Raw genomic sequence first — 20,833 nt, 5'->3', positions numbered from 1 at the left:
TCTTCCTCCTTCACCCTATTCCCACCTCTCTAAGCTCCATCACTTGTTGTTAAATGATATCCCACCATCTCCCCATCAAATTACCCCTGTGCTGGAAGGTTCCCCCAAAGCTCAGCCTTTGAGTCAAATGCAGGTGAGAAGGCCTGAACTTTAGTTCTAACATAACACTGGGTCTCTGCTACAGACACAGTGTTTATGAACCCCTACTTGTCACTGCTTGCAATGTATATCCATGTGTGTGTCTCTGTAGAATGTCAGCTCTAAGCCAGTGCTTCATGCAGATGGCCCGGGGACCTGGACACCTCCGGAGCATCCACATCTCTATACTGTCAGGTTGGTTACAGGTCACCAGGACACAAGGGATGGCAGAGCCTCTGACTCCAATTAGTCCTCATTTGAGTCCCTAGGCCAGAAAGATTCTCCCATGTCTTGGGGCTTCTCATCATCCCACACACTCCCTCCCTCTCCCCACTGGAACATGTGGCTGAAGCCCAGAGAATCAGACACTGAACAAGGTCCAAAGTTTTGGACACTGGGCTCGATCTTACATCACTTGAAAGCTGGACAACTTGTTCCGTTCCAGGAAACATACAACACCTCAAACAAAAACCCAAGCAGCTGGTTATTGCCCAGAAGTTAAGATGACCAACTAGTCTCAGTTTCCCCAAGATTGCCCCAGACAATGCTCTGGGGTGACTCTCAGCAATAAGTGGTCAATGAGGACAGACAGCTCAGTACTCCTACTCAGCAGTACTGGGGGGCATCAGGACTATACCCAGGAAAACTCAAAAGCCAAGCACTGCCAGGGCTTAAACCCTGGGCTCCATCCATTCCAGGTTTGCACTCCAGCCCTCTAAGTCATCTCGCTGGCCTGTTATTCACTTTTCAAGCAGGAAGTCCTATGTCCAATGTGGCCTCCTGCCTGCAAATGAATTTGCAAATGATCATCCTAACAGAGAGTGGATCTGTCATGATTCCCTGTCCCAGGACCTCTGTGCACCTCTGGGCATGTGCCCCACCCCTACAGCCTCCACTTGGCACTCCCTCCAACCTCCTGTTCCATTAACTTCATCCACTTCCTTTTTCCATTTTCCACCTTTAGTGATGGAGGAAACCAATCCCTACTTGCCCTTCCTTTCTATTCCCTTGATGTAAAAATTCCCCTTGATTACTGGGTAAGAAGAATGCCAGGGACTTATGTTTATTGAGAAACTAATTAGCAGTAGTAAGAACAACCACTTGAAAGCAAACTTACTCATTAATTCCAGGTTGCTGCCTCCCAGGTCTATAGGCATCTATCCATCCATCTACCATTCCATCCATCCACTCATCCACTCATCCATCACTCATCCATCACCCATCCATTCACCCACTCATCTATCCACTATCTTTCTATTCATCCACTCATCCACCCATCTGCCCATTCATCCATTCATCTATCCATCCAGTGATCCACCCATTCATCCATTCATCCACTCATCTATCCACCCGTCTATCTATTCATTCACTCATCTATTCACCCATCTATCTATTCGTCCATTTATCCATCTGCCTATTGGGAACATCCATATATCCAACCATGTACCAAACTACCCATCCAAATTACTCATCCATTCATTCATATTTTCACATCTGTCCAAACATCTATTTATCCATTCATTTACCCATTGGGAAGGGAGCGGGGGAGTTTCAGAGGGAGGAAGAGAGAGAGGGGTAAGAAGGGTGAGTAGGGAAGAGGAAGTGATGGAGAAAGAAAAGGAAGGGAAGGAGCCAATTGCAGGCCTCAGAGGAAGAGGTGGGTGTGGCCGGAGGAGGCAAAACTGTGACCTCCTTGACCTCCTGCCCCTCCTGGCACTCCCATAGGAATCTCTAATTCTAGAAACATCTATGAAGACGCAGTGTAAGTTCGCGGGCCGAGACCCTCCCTTTGCCAGGACACAAAGGGCATGGTCCCAGGCTAGCATTACGTAAGCAACAGGCACTGCTTCCTAGGGCATCTAGTGGTTCCCTGACTTACAACACCCTACTTTAGCTTGACTAGCCCTAAACCCCAGCAGCCTAAGGATGTCACCCCAATGGGGCAAACAGGTTTCCTGATGCATCTTGTTCTCTGGGAGACAAGGTTACTGGGGAAGGAGCAGGTTTCCTTTCCAAGTCTATGGACCTGATCCACATTTCCTAATCTGGAAGCAGAACATGCTGTGCTCCTGGAGTCTCCCTGGCCATGCTCACTGGCCAGGGCAAGCCTGGAGTCATGGGGAGGAAGAAAGCCTGATGGGCCAGGTGGCATGAAACTCTCACTCTGAGTACAGGAAAGCAGCTCCACACCCCATCCCAATGTTTCTGAACCTCAGTTTCCCCACCTAGAAAAGGTGTGAGCCTATTGCATCTGCAAATCTCATAGGGTCTCAACCTCATTGTTCAGGGCCAACGGTGCAGAGCACTGGGGCCAAGTGATGCAGCACCTCCAGATCCTGGTTCCTTCCTCAGGGGCTGTGGAGCAGAAAGCTGTGAGGTATTGAGTCTCAGCATCTGCTGGGCAGGTGTCAGCCCAAAGCTATGGCCCTCACTGACAGCACCACAGGAGATGTAATGACTCCAGCAATTCTGATGTCCAGCTCTGGTGTCTGTGGTGGCACATAGGCAGAGTGGGTCAGGGCAGCCACGGGCTCAGAAATCCATTCCCTTCTAGTCTCTGCTCTTCCCAAGGGCGCAGGAGAGGGGCAAAGAGAGAGCAGAGAGAGGAGGGTGTAAGCTTCTTCTCCTGAAGAGTGGACAGTATCTGCCTAGCTCTCTCCCACTGACTGCCTGCATGGAGTCAGCCTTGGACTGGAGTGAGATCCTGGCCTTGGAGAAGGCAGCAGGAGGTAAGAGGAAATTCAGTCCAGCTCTTGGCCCTTCTCCTTTGAGGGTCAGGCCTTGTTGGGTACAGCCACACTCAGCAGATATTCTAATAAGGATGGAAACTCAGCAGAACCATCACCCAGAACTCAGGAGATATGCCCCTCCACCTGTTGCCTTCTGTCCATTAACCACTGCCACCTGCCTGATGCCCATGCCTGCTGCCTGATGCCCACTCCCTGCCACCTACTGCCTGTCGCCTGCTGCCCACCTCCTAATTTATGGCTGTGGTTTCTAGTATAGGCCATAGTGATAGGGGATTTAACACACTTAATTCATGTGTATGGAATTCTATGTCCTATGCCCAGCCAGGATCTATGAGGGGCCCACAATGGAGTGACGAAGCTACTGCTGGCAGGGGCTCTCAGAAAGGCTGAGAAACTGGCCCCCATGAGTCCCTGGGAGAATGAATAAGCCTCACCTTCCTTCCAGCCTCAGTGTCCTGTGTCTGAGCACAGCTCAGTCAGCAGCAGGGATAAGGAAGGGTGTAGGAACAGCTACAGAATATGCACCGGGGAAACTGAAAAGGAGCCAGCAGCGGAGAAGCAGGCGAGGACCAGGCACCACTGCTCCCCAGGTATGAGGTCTCCCAAGGTGCTTTCTGGAAGCTTCCTCTTGCCAGCAGCCATGGAAGGTGCAAAGTGGCTGGTTGCTAGCGTAAATCTACCCTGGGAGGAAGAGAGGGGCCTGGCAGTAGCAGCATGCTCTGTCCCTGCCTCCTGACACCAGAACAGCTCAGAGAAATGGGAGTAAGGGGACCCCCTACCAGGAAAGGATCCATCCCCACCCCACAACACCACCACACTGCTGGGGAACTTGAACTAGAGCTAGATGCCAGAGAACCCTTGCTTCCTAGACTCTGCCACTCACCCTCTTGATCCTAGCCTGTCTCCAGAAAGGAGGCCCCAGCCTGTGACTCACTCTTCTGCCCATTCCCACCTGTCCTTTGCCGAGCTTCTAAGCACAATTACAGAATGGGAAAGGGAGCACAGAGGGGAACCAGAAGCCAGCTGCAGTTTCCTCACTGTCACCTGGAGCCCCAGAGTATCAACACCAGATGGATCCAGTGTTACCTAGACCCCCCCAGAAATGAGGGGCAGCAGGTCACCCCAAATGTCCCACCTGGGGAATCCCAGAAACTGGGCATCTTGATCTGAGACAAAAGAGGGTACAGGTCAGGCTCTTCAGTGGCCTGGGAATGACTGTCCCCCAAACCCTGCCACAGCAGAGCAAAGGCCCAGGGTCCATGGCCACTTGGTATACAAAGGGCCTGGTGCTACCTTCTTCTAAGTGCAGCCAGGGAGGGTGCTGGGTTGGAGTCAGAACCAGAACCGGGTGAACTCGCTGAGCTAAGACACTTCTGCTTTTGTTTCTGCTTCTGCAAGCTTCCCCTTTCCTGGAAAAACCCACTCACTCACTCCCAGCACACACTAGCTGTCAGCTGTCCTGCCACCCCCTAGCCATCCATGCCAGGGTGACGTTTCTGCAAAAAAGAAAAACCCATGTCCAGGACTATGGTTCCTCGTCTCTGAACATCTATTAACCATTGTCAATCGATTAACTTGACGCCTGGAGGAGCCTCCTTGGGCTAGTCCTTCTGTGCATTTCCCAGCCTGACCCCACTATTCCCCCAGGTAGGACATGGCAGGGGCATTAGCTGTCTGGAGGATGTGTCAGCAGAGAAGGGTGGCAAGAGCAAGGGGAGGCAGATGTGGGATATAGGAGTGGAAAGGACTGGAAGGAGCCCAACTGCCCACTTCTAGGAGCAACAGGCCCTGTAGCTTCCCAGGCAGCCCCTTGGAGTGATGAGATTCATCTGTGCCCCACATTGTGCCATATGGGCACTGTCAGGCAGGGAGATAAAGAGGTGACCTGGGCAGGGGAACAGTGCCTGGGAAACCAAGTTCCCTAGCTGTGCCTCCCACCTCCAGTTGAGAGCCATGCTCTGGAGAGCTGGGCCACAAGAGAGACAGGCCACAGGGCAGTCAGGCACAGGACGACCAGGGAAGGGACAGTGGGGCCACAAGATAGCCAGACCATGGAGGATAACCAGGTCATGGAACAGTTAGGTACAAGGCAACTGGGCCACACGAGAACTGGGTAAAGGACAGTTGTGCCACTGGACAGCTGTGCCATGGGGCAGCTGGACCACAGAGTAGCCAGGCCACAACCTGTGCAGAGGCTTCTCCCACTTTGCAACCAACCTGGGGGATAAGTGGTTCCCAAACCCCAGGATGGGGCAGCTCAGAACAAACCCGGGACTGGACGAGCAGTTGCTCACAAGTACCAGAATCTGCTACTGGGCTTCTGCAGGCCCTTTCATGTAGCAACCCAGGAGGTAGCGTCACAGTGAGGTAGGAGGGGTTTCCATGGCCCTGCTGGTCATGGGGAGTAGCCCACCCTGCCATCGAAGGCACCACTATTCCAGACAAACCACTTCTACACCTAGCTCTTGCCCTGGCTGTTGTATCCCTGGGGCAAATTGCTGGGTCTCCTTGAGCCTCAGTCACCCATCCCCTCCCCAAAACAGAAATAGAGAAAGCTGCTGGGCAGAGCTGATAAGAGCCCGGAGTAGACAGGTGCAGCGTGCACAGCTCAGTGCCCAGAAAAGTGGATCTAGTGTCACTGCAGGCCCCGCAGGTCTAGGAAGGGTGATGCCAGGCCTGGGCACAACTGGCACAACCTCCCGGGCTGAGAATTGGGTCAGAAGGCAGGTTTTACAAGCCCAGTAACACCTAGCTCTGAAGCTACACAGCCAAGAAGAAGGGATTGTAGACAGGAGACAGGAGTAAAGAGGAGATGTAATGGGGTAGGAGTACAGCACGGCAGCACCACTGGGAGACCCCAGGTCCAATCCTAGGCCACACAGAATCCTCTTGGGACACCAACCAATTTCCTTTTCAGAAAGTGAGTCATTTGGGGAAGAAACCCCAAGATCAAAGGATTTTCCTTGACTGGCCACTGAGCAGGAAAGTTAGGGGGTTAGGCAGACCTGTCAGGCAAGGGGAGAAGGGACAGTTTTGCAGGCCAAAGGGTCCCGAGCCAGGAGGATAGTCCCTCTGGGCCATACCATGGAGTTTCCCCTTTCATCACCTCTGTTAAGTCCAGAGGCATAAGGGCTGGGGTTGTCTCTGCAGGGGACCTGCAGCCCTACCTCCAAGAACTCCTCTATGGTTGGAGAAACAAAACAGATGCAGACAGGCATCTAGAGGACTGTGGGACAACTGGAATCCACACCTCTAGCCTAAACTGTGGGTGTATGTGTCTGCACCACAAGTGTCCCGGGGGCATAATGCCTTCCAGCCTTAGCCAGTCAGGGTGGGGTTCAGGCATCAGGCTATGAGGGCTCTGTAGTATAGGTTTCTAGGAGGTGGATAGTCAGAGCATTGCGCAGTGGTTGGGACAGTCACTGAGTGCTTGGTTGGGGATGGACACACACACTAAACTGGGACAGTTACTAGTCACACACTCGGTAGTTAGGGACAGCCATGCATATTCAGTGGTTGGGAACAGTCATTCATATTTGGAGACAGACATATACCCTCAGTGGTTGTTGGGGACAGCCACCACACTTAGTAGTTGGGAACAGTTACTTAGTGGTGGGAGACAGTCACACACACTTGGTGGTTGGGGAAAATAACATACACTTGGTTGGGGTTAGTGACACAAACTCAGTGGTTGGAGACAGTTATGTACAGTCAATGGTTAGAGACAGTACGCACACTTGGTGGCAGGGGACAGTCGCATACATATCCAGTGGTGGGCAGGAGGACTCGCTCCTGTCCCCTTTGTGCAGACAGAGCAGGGGAGGTTGAAAACCAAACCAAAACACCACCAAGACTGGCCAAGGCAAGGGAGGGCAGTGGCTCTGCTGGTGGACATTGTGTGGCAATAGACACTCCCCTAAAAGTAAAATATTTATGCTAGCAAACCCGTTACCTTAATTTTAAACAATCACTATAAAAGTTTCAGACTCAAGACTCAGATCTGAGGATAGAAAGAGCAGGGCCAAGGATTGCAAAGGTCAGAGCCTTATTCCCTGTTACCAGGCCATCTGGGGCTGTCCCACCATGGAGACTGTGCTGAGACACCCACTAACTGATGAATATCATGGACAGGTGACTGTTTTCTGATTCTTTTTTGGGGGGAGGGTGTCACATCCAGCAGCACTCAGGTATGACTCCTGGCTCTATGATCAGAAATTGCTCCTGGAAGGCTCAGGGGACCATATGGGACGCTGGGACTCGAACCACCGTCCTTCTGCACGAAAGGCAAACACCTTACCTCCATGCTATCCCTCCCTCCCCTGTTTTCTGATTCTTTGCTGTCGCCAACAGTTTTGGACTACAAAGTCTTGTTTATAAGCTATATCAACCAAACCAATAAAATGCGATAGAGTAGAACTGTGCTCTGAGAGCCGCTCATGAAGGGTGTGCAGGGCTCTAAGAGGGCATGAAGAGGCAATTGGGTACAAGTGCCCAGGGATCGGTAGTGCTGGGGAGAGACACAGCCCTGCTCCCAGATGCTCCCTTCCTCACAAGGTCCAGCCTCCCCTCACCTGTCTTAGCAGAGGGTCAGGAAACTCTCCATTTTTACATGTGGGGAGAATTGGGGCATGTCCCAGAATGGATGGAGACCTTTGGTCACTAAGGCTTCCAGCAGGAGCAGACCTTGGGGACCCTGGGATCCTGTGTCAGGTGAATGTGACTCTACAACCCCCACAAGCTCGCTCAGAAATGGAGCCTGGTAAGGGGCAGCACTTGGAGGCTGCCAAGGGATACTCACATCCAGATACAAAATCCACACAAGTCCACTTAAGTGGACACATGTCCCTACCACCCAGCTCATGGGTGCACCACCTTCTCCAGCTATGTTCTGAGCTCGGGAACATGCATCCTCCTGCTGTGGGGACAGAGGTGCATCTATACCCCCTCCCACACACACATATAGCAATTTGGGCTAAAGATGTGCTTGGGCAAGTTTGCACATAACATGAGCTAGAGGGAGCTGGAGATGGCACAAGAGGAGTTCTGTGAGTCACGAAGTCTACAAGTGGTCTACACCACAGAGAGCAGACTGATGTCTGACATGCATGTGATCATACGTGTGTATTTGTGTGTGCATATGCCTGCAGGTGAGTGTGAGTACATGTGTTCCTGCATCTGTTCAGACCTGTATGCCTAGATGCCCCGTGTATGTGTGCTTACATGTCTGCATTCCTATATGCATGCCTGAATGTGTGTTTGCATGCATGCTTGCCTACATACTTGCATGGAGGGCAACCCTAAAAAAGGCCACAGAGAAAACAAGCTAATTTGGTCTTGGAGCCATTCCCCTGACCTAGGACAGAAGAAACTAACATTTCTAGAGGGTTTAAAGTTAAATCCACGAACCTTTCACCTTTCACCATAAAACTAATTATTAGGGCCATTTTTGCCATAAAGGAAAGCATAATGAAAAATAAATGAGAGAGTCTACCCTGCTGTGTGATTGCTGACTAGGAGAAGCTGAGGGGAACCTGTTGGCTTTGTGTGTTTCTCTTCTCTGATCTCCTGAAGCTCTCCTCAGAGGGCTAGAACAGCCCAAATAAAACTGTCTCCTAGAGCCACTCAGGCCGAAAGGCCAAGAAAGACAGAGTGAAAACCAGCGATCAGGTACACAGGCAGAGAGTGAACTCCTTTGTCTATGGAGAAGTCGGCCCTGCTGTGTGATTGCTGACTGGGAGAAGTTGAGGGGACCTGTTGACTTTGCGTATTTCCCTTCTCTGATCCCCCGAAGCTCTCCTCAGAGGGCTAGGAAGGGTCCCGAAAAATAAATGAGAAACACAAAGGACATCATGAAAAATTAAAAATTAATAATCAAATTAAACTGACAAAAAATGTTTGAACACAACCATCTGGTTGAAAACACAAAATGTTCAAGTACATTTTACAACGCAACTGTCAGAGCTCCATGCTTTCTCTTCCTTTTTTTTCCTTTGATTTTTTAGGCCACAACCAGCAGTGCTCAGGGGTTACTCTCAGAAATCGCTCCTGGCTTGGAGGAACATATGAAATGCCAAGATTTAAACCCACATTTATCCTGGGTCAACTGCGTTCAAGGCAAATGACCTACCACTGTGCTACCATTCTGGCCTGCTCTCTCTCCTTTTTGTGGGAACTCTAAAGCCTAACTCCCCAGCCTCATCATGTTCCTGGCAGGACATATTTGGGGAGTTTTTTTTTTTGGGGGGGGGTGGTGAAATCAAAGAGCTGAGCCAGCTGGCACAGGACAGAGTGGAAAACGAGGCCTTGGCATACACAGAGCTGATTGCCAGTTTCATCATCAGAGAAGTGAAACCAAGTCCTCACCAGCTCCTTCTTCTGTAAGGTCAACTCATAAGTCAGCACAAGTATCTGTGGCCAAGCCAACAGCCATGCTTCTAGAGACCCCAGTGCCATATGACTCTGCCAGACTTCACCAACCCCTAAGTTATCAGTGGTCAGGCAGGAAGTGGCAGCCGCCGAATATATCTGTCAAATTCCCATAAAGACAGGGAAGCAAAGGCCACCCACAACTTTCAGGCTGGGCCCAAACTGGATCCCTACCTTGTCACCCATCACAGAGCAGAGAAAGACCACAACTTTCCTTTTTCCTCAGAGCCTACACAGATGGTAGCTGGGCCCAAGATGTCATCGTGGGGGCCGGGCGGTGGCGCTAAAGGTAAGGTGCCTGCCTTGCCTGCGCTAACCTTGGACGGACCGCGGTTCGATCCCCCAGTGTCCCATATGGTCCCCCAAGCCAGGAGCAACTTCTGAGCACATAGCCAGGAGTAACCCCTGAGCATTATCGGGTGTGGCCCAAAAACCAAAAAAAAAAAAAAAAAAAAAGATGTCATCGTGGGTACATCACCCCACCTCCTATGGTCTATGGTGACGAGATAGAGGCTGTCACCTTACTCATGCTCCCCATCTCTTGCCAGTCTAAGGCCTCACTGACTTCTGTTCCTAGGATTTCTCTGCCACCAAAAACACCTCCAGGCATATTAATGATACCAGCACTAGTCAATCACCTTAACAAAAGGCACCAATAATTGTCCCAGGGACCTGAAGGAAAAAGCAACCAGCCCTATAATGTTCTTATAAAATGGCTTCTTTGAAGCTAGGGTGATAGCTCAGTGGTAGGGCGTTTGCCTTGCAGGCAGCCAACCTAAGAAGTCCGGTTCCATCCCCACCTACCAGAAGTGATTTCTGAGTACAGAGCAAAAAGTAACCCCTAAATGTGGTCGAGTGTGGCCACAAAACAAAAAAAAAAGAAAAAACAAACAAAAAGGTTCTTTCATGGAACAAGATATTTTTGCCTGAAATGCTTGCTTTGCAATATCTGGATCTTGTAAATTTTGTAAATAATTAATTCACTCAGATTTGGGGAAGTTAACTTAGACTAGAATTTAACTAAGCATTGGGATTTCCAATGACTGTTTGCATCATAATCTCATCCTAGTGAGTTTGGTCAGTCATGCCTCCCTTATCATCAAAAACAATGTTATTAACAACAGCTTCACCTTCAACAAAACATCAACAGCACCAATGTTATTACCAACATGTCATTAGAGAAGCCATCTACAACCACAACTTCAATATCATCCCAACACCAGATCAACAACACAGATGTAGGGAATAAAACAACAGTATAGAAGCAGGTAAGACGCTTGTCTTGTATGCAGCAGAGCTAGGTCCAATCTCTAGCATCCCATATGGTCCCCTGAGCGCACCAGGATTAAGTGATTCCTGAGTGCAGAACTAGAAGTAATCCCTGAGTATCATAAGGAGTGGCCACAAAAAAAAAAAAAAAAAAACAGAAAACACAAATGTTATTACTGAACACCAACCTCATAATCTATACCATCATTGCCTACACATCTCATCACCAGTGTCAACACAGACACCAACATCATTGTCCACACAATTGTGATCACCAACATTTACCTCAACGTTACAACCAATGCCATCTTTAGCACCTCTGCCATCATTAATATTTCTCATCAATGTCATCAACACCAAGAACATCACCACACCATCAACATCAATGTTAACACCAACAACATCACAATCATCAGCCTCATCATCAACAGTGATATCACCACAAGTGTATTGCTACCACCAACACCATCAGCAGCAACATAACACCATCATCAACACAAATGTCAGCACCAATACCAGCATTCAGCTGATTGACCTTGTGGGAGATGGTTCTTGGAGTCAGGTCATAAAAAAGGCAGAAACACTTTATACCCCAAGAAAAAAAAAACTTTGTCCAAATCTGGAACAATTCTTAAGAGTCATCCCCATCTGGAAAGTTCCAGAGGGCCACCACAGCCTTCCTTCGTGTAACTGCTTCCCAATCCAACTTTCTTCATGCAATATTTGTTCCTCCACCTGCCCTGAAGAATCAAAGCAAAAGGTAGGAATTTGACTAGCTGACAATCACTGTTAGGTGGAGGTGACAAGGATCATGTGAGGAATGATCACTGACCAGGAAATAGACCAAGTAAGCCCAGATGCCCTTCTGCTGAATCTGCTGGCACTTATAGATCCTCTGCTACCTGCACAACCTCAGTGTTAAGCCTCCCCGAAGATAATGAGGCCATATCTGGAGAAGGGACATGGGTGGAGAATAGAAGGGCAGTTCAAGCCCTGAACCTGGGGCTACAGGACTCTCCTCACTGCCCACCATCCTTGACCATCAACAACAGGAAGCAGCTGCTTTGTAGTAGTACCTGACCCCCTAACCCCAAGGCCAGCTTTCTCTGTCAGAGAGCCAAGCTGGTGGGTTTGTGGTCTCTAGTACCTTCCCTCACATGCAGCCAGGGATGGCTGCCTGCCAGTAAAGGACTCATCTTCTCAACATTCCTACTGTGCCACTGCTGTGCTACTTGCTCATCATTTGCCCTTTGGCCATGGCCTCACCAGGAAGCTATGCTGGGGCACTGGACACACACACACACACACACACACACACACCAGCAAACCCTGCAGGATCCACCTGGCTGAGACCAGCCCTGGCCTACACACACACACACACACACCAGCAAACCCTGCAGGATCCACCTGGCTGAGACCAGCCCTGGCCTACACACACACACACACACACACACACACACACACATACACACACACACACACACACACACACACACACACACACACACCAGCACACACACACACCAGCAAACCCTGCAGGATCCACCTGGCTGAGACCAGCCCTGGCCTACAGCCTGTGGGCCTCAATTCTAGAGCCTAGAACATTCTCTCTCCTTTGCTTCAAGGCCAACCCACCTAACTAGCAGCTCAGATCCACCTGATACTGAGGAAATGGGGACTGACTCAACTCCAGATTCCACTTTCAGCAGCCCCCACCTGAAACAAGCACCCAGGACTGCAGGCATGGCTGTTTATGGAACCCACTCCTCCTTTGTTTATCACAGACATATACACTCACACCCCAGGATATAGCCAAAATTTGGACCCCATTCCTCGTTCATTTATATATCACAGACTTACATAAACACCTACGATATCACCAGAACTTGGACCCAAATCTTCATCTCTTTGTGTGAAATGATGGATTGTGCGTTCCACAATCCCCAGAAGGGGAGAGGGATTCCCATGCCCCTGTCCGGGCAGCAATTCTGATGTAGGAAATAAAATTATGATGACTATAAATTACATAATTCTATCTGAACTATTTTGAGAGCTTAATAAATTAATGACTTTATACCTTAGTACTTGAAGAACTGAACTAGGGAGACAGCTCTAAGGATTGGAGTTCAAACACTGCGTGGTCCCTACACCACTGAATGAATGACCCCTGAGGAATGGGCAGGAAGTATCCCCTAAGCACCACCAAACAACCCCAAAATACAAGGTCTATAGTGATGGTACAGTAGTGAGGATGCTTTCTAGCATTTGGCTGACCCAGGTTCAATTCCAAGTACCCTATATGGTCCCCTAACCTCCACCATGAGTGATCCCTGAGTGCAGAGCCAGAAATAAGTCCTGAATACTGCAGGGTGGGGCCTCCAAACAAAAAAACCCAAATTACCATAGAATTATGGCTCATGTATAATCATGTACTAACATTGTATAGCACCTTAGCTCACACACTTGTTATTTTGTTGTTATGGCTGTGGAGAAAGAAAATGGGTCTGCTATTAGGTCATTAAATGTTGGGGTGCTATGATAGCAGCTGAGATGAGCTGTTCAATGCCAGGGTTGCTCCAAAAACCCAAGTCTGGGCAACACGGCCCTCCCTGAGCCATCCAACACTGGGCCACACCACTGCTGTGCAGAACTAAGCCCCAAATCCACAGTTATAAGATGGCATGGGGCAGGCCCAGCATTCCTCTGTCATGATTCATGCTTCTTCTGTCATCTAGTGAGTCCAAGGTAAACAGAACAGGACAGAGACAGGGGCACCTGCCCTTCGGAGACTCTCATCTGAATGTGCATGAGGGGCAATGGGCTGAGCACACAGACCAGGAGTCCTTGGTGACTGTCTCAGCATTGGCTCCAGTTAGCCCAGCTGCCTGTACATGATGCCCACTCCCTTGATTCAGGAGGCAGGGAGGCAGAAAGTGGAGATGCTGTCAAAATCTGCTGTGTAACCCACAGTGGCTGACAACAATGATCCCCGCACTGGGGCAGTGTTCATTCACATGGAGGGGGTTAAGGCTTTAGAGGCGTCTCTGTCCAGTACACTGGACACACTATGGGGCAGCTTCACCACCTAGACTGGCCCCAGTTTGCCAGGACTATGCCTGGGGCCATGACCACCTGGTCAGTGTTTCCGTTAGCCCAGCTGGAGAATGGCCCCTAGAAGTTTCCTGCTAGGATCCATGGAATCAAAGCAGGGTGCTGGGCTGTGGTGCCCCTCCCCACCCTTATCTCTGGCCACCCGGCATAAAACCCAAAGGATGAGCAGAATGGGCTGGCCCAGGAACATTCCAGAAGCCTCAAGGGCAAGTTCAGATGCTGTTCTACACCCACTCCAAAACTCCTGGGAGACTCAAAGGTGGGGGCCTGAAACCCTGAGGAAGTATAGTGATCCTACTGTGGAAAGTGGTGATCAGTCCCTGACCTGCCCTCAGACTGTGGGGTGTCCCAGCCCCTCCACTCTATCTTGGCTCACAGACTATTTGGCCCTTCTAAATGAACCCAATGTGCTTTCTAGCAGGGCCCTGGTGTGTGTTCCACTCCAGAACTGGAAATGGGCTAGGAGGAACTATGCGAGGGGGGGGGCCCTCTCAGGCCCAGAAACCAGGCTAGTGCCAGCAGGGGTGCACCCTCATTCACAGGCAGGCCCATCTCTGCCCCTTGGCACATGCCTCCCTTCTGGATGGGTCTCCACTATCTCCTTCTTCAGGGCTTCCAGCCCTGCAGCCTCCAGGTGCTGATCCAGGCTGCATTTCTCATCAGTTGCCCCAAGGATATTTCAGGAGGCCACAGGGAAAATCACATTAGTGGGGGAAAGGTGAAAGATTCAGAAACAGTACTGGGGTAGGTCCTCTCAGCCCTGCTTGCAATGTGGGCAAATCACCTATTTCAGACCAGTCAGTTCAGGGGGTCAGAGGTGAAAACCTCAGGGTATCTTTGGGAGAAACAATTAACCCCCATTTTCTTACCCATATGAGCGCACCACATCAGACATAAGTGACAGGGCTGGCCTGTCTTTATCACAGTCAGGCCCCCAGGAGCTGGGTAGGCCTTCCTTTCTGGGCACCTCACAATCCTGGCCTGCCAGTCCTCCTGCATACTGGGAGGTCACACCAGTGTTCCCCAGAGAAGCACCACCCCCCACAAGCCTCCCCCACTCCTGTGGAGAAGACCACACCCCTGGGGTTCCCCAGCACCAATCGGCCTTTGTTGTCCAACCAGCAGCCGCTTAGCTGCCAGGTCAGAGCAGATCAAAGCAGAGCCCCTGGCAGGAGACCAAAGCCTGAATGATCTCTGATTGGTCTGTGACAAGCCACGAGCTGGCAGACAAGGGCTTCCTGTCAACAGGAAGAAAGGATGGAGATCAAATTATTTCAGAGTAGGTAGAGGGAGACAGTGAAGAAAGAGAATCAGATTAATAGGCGCCACTACTGCTCCCCACTCTCCACAGTGGGTTCCCCTGAGGGTGGCTGAGGTCTGGGAACACCCTGTTGGGATGTCCCATGCCCACCTTGGAACCAGACCACCACCGATGAACCAAGCAGAGAAAGGGCTTGCTCCAAGAGGCCCCTCAGCTGTCCACTGTTGTCACCTAAAGTCATTGGCAAAATGTTTGGTTATTTTGGTTTATCATTTTTTACCTTTATTGATTGAGAAACTGTGATTTGCAGTACTGTCAATGTTGGTTTCTCATGTACATAATGAGAATTATTTTGTGCACTTTTCTGTAGTATGGAAACATCACCCCATATACCCACTTTCCTGCCCCCATGGTCTCTATCATCTCTCTCTTTCAGCCCCCATAAATTCAGTTCTGGAATCAATTTTCTGTGTGTTACTTTGACCTTTTGTTACTATTTTGGCAAAATGTGGGTCCCTGGAGTTACAGAGTTGGGATAGTCCCTCTGAGAATGGTGGGGACCCTCCTGCCCCATGTGATCATTCTCAGGCTGTGAGTGGTTATTGGATCACCAACTATAAATGGAGGGTGGAGCTAACCCAGTGTCCACAGGCTTGGCCTGCTGCCTGACACCCCCACCCCCTCAGAGAAAAAGGCCCCAGAAAAGGAAGGTGGCAACAATGAGTGGAAAACCATAATGGGAAGACAGGAGAAAGGGAAAGTCACATTCAAGAGCACAGTAGTGAACAAAAAGAGCCACAATGGGAAGACAGGAAAAGTCATGGTTTAGAATTACAATGGTTGTCCCTAAGTCTCCTTGAGTACCACTTGGGATGTCCCCAAAAGACAAGGGATCTATCCCCAAAGATAACCCCCAAGTCGCTGAATGTTTGATTCTGTAACTGCACACTTTTTTTGTGTGCTCTGCTAAGTCTGGTGGTGGCTTCCACAGCTCCAGTCACTCTAGGTCCACATGGGGACTGGGGACAGTCACTTGGCCACCAGTGTGAAGTCATTCAGTAACCACCTACCAGGGTCCCTGTCACACTTACTCTAGAAAGCCTGTGGGACAGGCCCTTAAGCCTCAGTGAAAACCCATGAGTCTAGGATAATTCTAGGGCCATCAAACATTAGCCTGGCTCCTAAAAGTCTGAAACTCTATGCCTGAAACCCAATGCTCAGGGTACCCGAACCTCTGGAGGACAGAGTCAAGAGGTAGTGCAGGGGCCGGAGAGATAGCATGGAGGTAAGGCATTTGCCTAGCATGCAGAAGGTCGGTGGTTCGAATCCTGGCATCCCATACGGTCCCCTGAGCCTACCAGGAGCGATTTCTGAGCCAGGAGTAATCCCTGAGTACTGCCAGGTATGACCCAAAAACCAAAAAAAAAAAAAGGTAGTGCAGTGTGACTCATGCTGGGTACCCTGGCTAGACGCAGAGCCAGAAGTTTGTTCAACAGGCAGGAGCCATGGACAGCTCTTCCCAGTGGCAGCTGACAAAGTGTAGATGACAGATACATGGATGGAGGAGTGAAGAAGAATGGGTGGGTGATGGATGGAAGGAAGGATGGATGGATGATGTGTGGATGGAAGGATGGATGGGTGTGTGTGTGGGTAAATGGATAAATTCACAGACAAATGGGCGGATGGATAAGTGGGTGGATGGATAAATGGATGGGAGAATATATGGGTGGTGGGTGGGTGGGTGGATAGATGGAAGAAGGATGGGCAAACAGGTAGACAAATGAACAGACAAACTGATGGACAAGTGGATAGGTAAGTAAATAGTTTCAGGGATGAATGGGTGGATGGGCACAAGAGACAAACAGACAAATAAATGGATGGACAGAGAATTGGATAAATGGTTAACTGGTTGGTTGAACTGGTGGATGGTATGATAGGACATGGGTAACTGAAAGAGAGGGAGGGAGGAAGAAAGAAAAGGAAAGAAGGAAGGGAGGGAGAGACGGAGGAAGGATACCAACTGTTGCACTACAGTTGGAAGAGAAGCATCTCAAAAATAATGAGACCTGCTCTGACCCAGCAGCACAGAAATGGGACCTGCATTTTATATTTAAACTAACATTGGGTGGTTCTGCTGAGGCTTATATAGTATCCCCCTCCCCCCCCCCCCCGCCCACTTTAAAAAACAAACCTAGGGGCCGGGCGGTGGCGCTAAAGGTAAGGTGCCTGCCTTGCCTGTGCTAGCCTTGGATGGACCGCGGTTCGATCCCCCGGCGTCCCATATGGTCCCCCAAGCCAGGAGCCACTTCTGAGCACATAGCCAGGAGTAACCCCTGAGCATTACTGGGTGTGGCCCAAAAACCAAAAACCAAAAAAAAAAAAAAAAAAAAAAAAAAACACCAAAGGTGAGACAACAAGATGTGCATAGGGTGGTACAAGCTGAGCAAGGACAAGGCAAGAGCACCCCATGACACTGACCCCTGACCTTTGCCCTGCCACAATACTTCAACCCTGATGGTTTCTTGGAGAGTGCTGGACAGTGAGCTGTGGTCGCTGGATTCCCAGGGACAGGGGTCATCCCTGCTCCTTCCACGCCACATGATGCCCTTCCTTTTGGGAGAAACTGGACAAAGGGCATGGGGTTGGCCCAAGGCCCTAGGTCTCAGTGGTAAAGGTCCCTGGAAATATGCAGCGAAGGCTTCACTGTGACAGCCCACACACGCCAAGCTGTCTGTCCATAGCCATCCTTAATCCTCTGCTGCCCTTGACTCTATTTTTAGTTGCTCTCTCCAGGGAGTGGGAGGGTTTCTGAATCATCTCTTCAAGAAGGGGCCATGTGCGCCCCTGAGCTGTCCAGTACACTCCCCTGGGCTGCCTCATTGTCCCTAGGCACTGCCTGGTCCCCTCTGTAGCCCTCCCTCACTAGGGCCCCTGCTCAGATACTCAAGAGTTTCATGGGTCCTGGAGCTAGCTCATGGCATGAACATATCTGAGGAGGATATTCCAGGCCTTTTGATGGAAACAGCTAAGCTCACTCCAGCACCCTTGCCCTGGTGAGGTCCCTGCCCTGGAAGAGCAGCCCATTGGGCCTCCTGCTGGCAGAATCTTCCAAAGCCTTCCAGCATCTTCCTTGTTCTTCCAACTCATGCTACCAACTTGATTCCATCCCCACCCACCTCGCTTCTTCCAAACCGACTGGGCTGAAGAAACAGTGGTGGAAGGCATGTGGAAGGCACACAGCTGAGCCTGGTTTCATCCTCAACACTTTATAGCCAGGTGTGATGCTTGAGCAACAGGCTCCAAACAACAAAACCAGAGAATCCCAAGAATGCATCTGATTCCCCTCTCTTTCCCCTACCGAGAGACAAAGCCCTCCAAAAGCATGTTCCTTAGACCCTGGAGTTCTCGCAGGAGAAAAATTCTAGTGAGGAGACAAGGGCTGCTGGGAAGGGTGCTTGCTCTGTAAGTGAGTCCTTCCCACCCTGCACACACACAGAGACCAGGGGGAGCAGAAATGAGCCACAAGTTGCCTTGGGACGGGGGCGTGGCCCTGGGGAACCAAACAGCTCTGGGCCCTGACTTCTAGGCCCCAGCTAACCTTGAATTTCTGCAGAAACCACAACAAACTTCTAGTTCATCATGCCAGGGAGAGCCAAATCACCCTCAAAACAAACGGTTTTAAATACACTACCCTACCTTTGACTTTTGTTTTTATTTATATTTATGAGCCTGGTGACACACCTTTCCGTTTTTTATTTATGTGTATGAGCTTGGGGCACGTACCCCGCGTGCTCAGGGATTACTACTGAGCAGAGGAAAAAGAGCCATATGTGGTTCAGGCAAGTGCCCACTGTCCTTCTAGACTCGGCACAGCTCTGCCCTGCAGTGCTAACTAATGGTACCTCTAGCTCTACCGTGTTCCCGACAGGAGGATTCTCAGAAGGAGGGCAGCTCAGGGGCTCTGATACCACCATTGGAAGCCTGACTCCTCAAGTTCTGGCTGCTATGGGGAGGTCGGTGCCTTTGTCCAATCTACAAACAGGTATTGCATGCTCACGCTGACCCAGCACAGGGGATGTTTCCTTTCCAAACATAAGGTGGCCTCGGGAACACCTGGGTCATCAATCTAGTGAGGAATTTAGGAATATGGGGGCCACCAGCCTGGCAGCAATTCTCTCCACACAGGCTAGTCCCCCTGCCACCCGACCATCAGGGAGCGCTCAGGGCAGCCCTACCCAGCTCAGTCCCTGTGGCCAATCCAACTCCCCCTATCCCAGCCATGCCAGGACACCCCAAGGTACGCCTCACCTCGCACCCCAGAACCAACATCCCCAGAAAACAATGTCATAGGTGCCGGGTGAGTGTAGGGGTTGGGGGGTGGGGAGGGTTCACCTCCGGCTCCAGCATTTGGACAAACACTCACTTGGTTGGTGGACACAGGGGGTGTGGCCGGGGGGCGTTCCCTCCCCGCAGGGACCAGATCTGACACCCCATCGGAGGGGTAGGGAAACCTCGACCCCACCGACAAGGTCTTCAAAGTGCAGACACATTGCGCACGGGCTGAAGTTTTAGGCAGGTCCAGGAGACCCCCCCAAAAAACATCACCAGGATCCCCGGAGAGCGGCAGAGACTCCCACCCGGACTCAAGAGACACCCCTAGGAAAGATTGGGGGGCGTGAGACAACACAGCCCCCCCTGCCCCGCCCCACGGTCCGGGCTCCACCTCCCCGCGCCGTCCACACCTCCCTCAACAAAACAACACGATGCGCCGCCCTTCCCCCCTGCAGCTGCTCCGCACCGCACCGGGCGAGGCAGGGGGCCAGGGCCGGGCACAGCGGGTGCCCCGCACAGACCTCTCCGCCTCGGCCCGCAACCCCCGAACCAGCAGGCGCGGGGTGCTCCGCATTAACCGCTGACGCGCCGCGCGATGGGGTCTTGGGGGGCGCTCACCGGAATGTGCACGCGCAGCGATCGCCTCTTGGGTCCCGGGGTCTTCTTGGCACCGCACCCGCCGGGGCTGGCACCGTCCTTCTTCTTCTTGGTGTCCATGGCCGCGCTGCCCATAACTCGCACCCCAAGTGGATCCCGGGCTCCTCGTGGCTGGAATTGGCGCGCCTAGGCCCCCCGGCGACAGCGCGCGGTGTCCCGCGCGGGGCTGAGCGGAGGGTCGCGGGGCTCTTCTGCGCGCCCCGAAATCCGTGGGCGAGCCCGGGGATGTCCCGCGTGGCGTGTCCTGCGCTGGGCGGCGCGCCCGGGGCCGAGGTCTGTCTCTCTCTCTCTGTCTAGCCGGGTGACAAAGTTTTTCTTCCTTTTGCAAAAGCGCAGTAGCGACCTTCTCCGCCCTCGGCTCCTCCTCCGCAGTTCCCAGTGGAGGTGCAAGCTCGCCCGGGCAGGTGCAATGACAGGCGGTGCGTTTGGGAAAACGGCCCCTCTTGGGCCCGCACCTTGGACAGTCAGTCAGTCGGTGGGTGGGTGGATGGATGGATGGATGGATGGATGGATGGAGGACAGTGGGTGCTCGGGGGACAGTCGGAGAGATGCAGCGGCCGCGGGCCCCTGGGCAGGTCCGGCCTTCCTTCTGCGCGGCGGGGCTGAGCGAGAGGAGGGAAGAGGAGGTGCAAAAGGCGACTGTGCGCCTCGCAATTGGGCTCCTGCCCGGCTGCCGGCGCAAGTTCTGGCGGCCGCTCCGAGCGCTGGCGGGTGGGGGAGAGGCCGGGGCGGCGCATCGAGCAGGAAGTACGGGCGTGCCTCCCGCGACGGCAGCGGGGTTCGCGGGGGGGACCCGCGCACACCCCACTTTGGAGCGTGCGCGCGCGCGCGCCCGGAGCGCCGGGCCGGGGAGATGGGACGCGCCCCGCGGCCACCCCGCACATGGTGC

At 51.8% G+C, this 20,833-nt stretch overlaps 1 protein-coding gene across 2 annotated transcripts in view; it reads right to left on the bottom strand.

Moving 5' to 3' along the window:
• The window catches only part of PRKAG2 (protein kinase AMP-activated non-catalytic subunit gamma 2), a 136,430-nt gene extending 116,190 nt beyond the window's left edge, over nt 1–20,240 (bottom strand). For both annotated transcript variants that reach the window (XM_049777866.1, XM_049777868.1), the window contains exon 1: nt 19,906–20,240. In XM_049777866.1, the coding sequence (XP_049633823.1) occupies nt 19,906–20,019 (114 nt within the window). In that variant the 5' untranslated portion in view covers nt 20,020–20,240. The remainder of the gene's footprint in view (nt 1–19,905) is intronic.
• Nucleotides 20,241–20,833: the final 593 nt, after the last annotated feature.

Source organism: Suncus etruscus, chromosome 1 (assembly GCF_024139225.1).
Source record: "Suncus etruscus isolate mSunEtr1 chromosome 1, mSunEtr1.pri.cur, whole genome shotgun sequence".
Taxonomy (NCBI): Eukaryota; Metazoa; Chordata; class Mammalia; order Eulipotyphla; family Soricidae; genus Suncus; species Suncus etruscus.
Note: the sequence above shows the minus strand (reverse complement) of the source record. Positions and strands in the feature narration are given on the sequence as shown.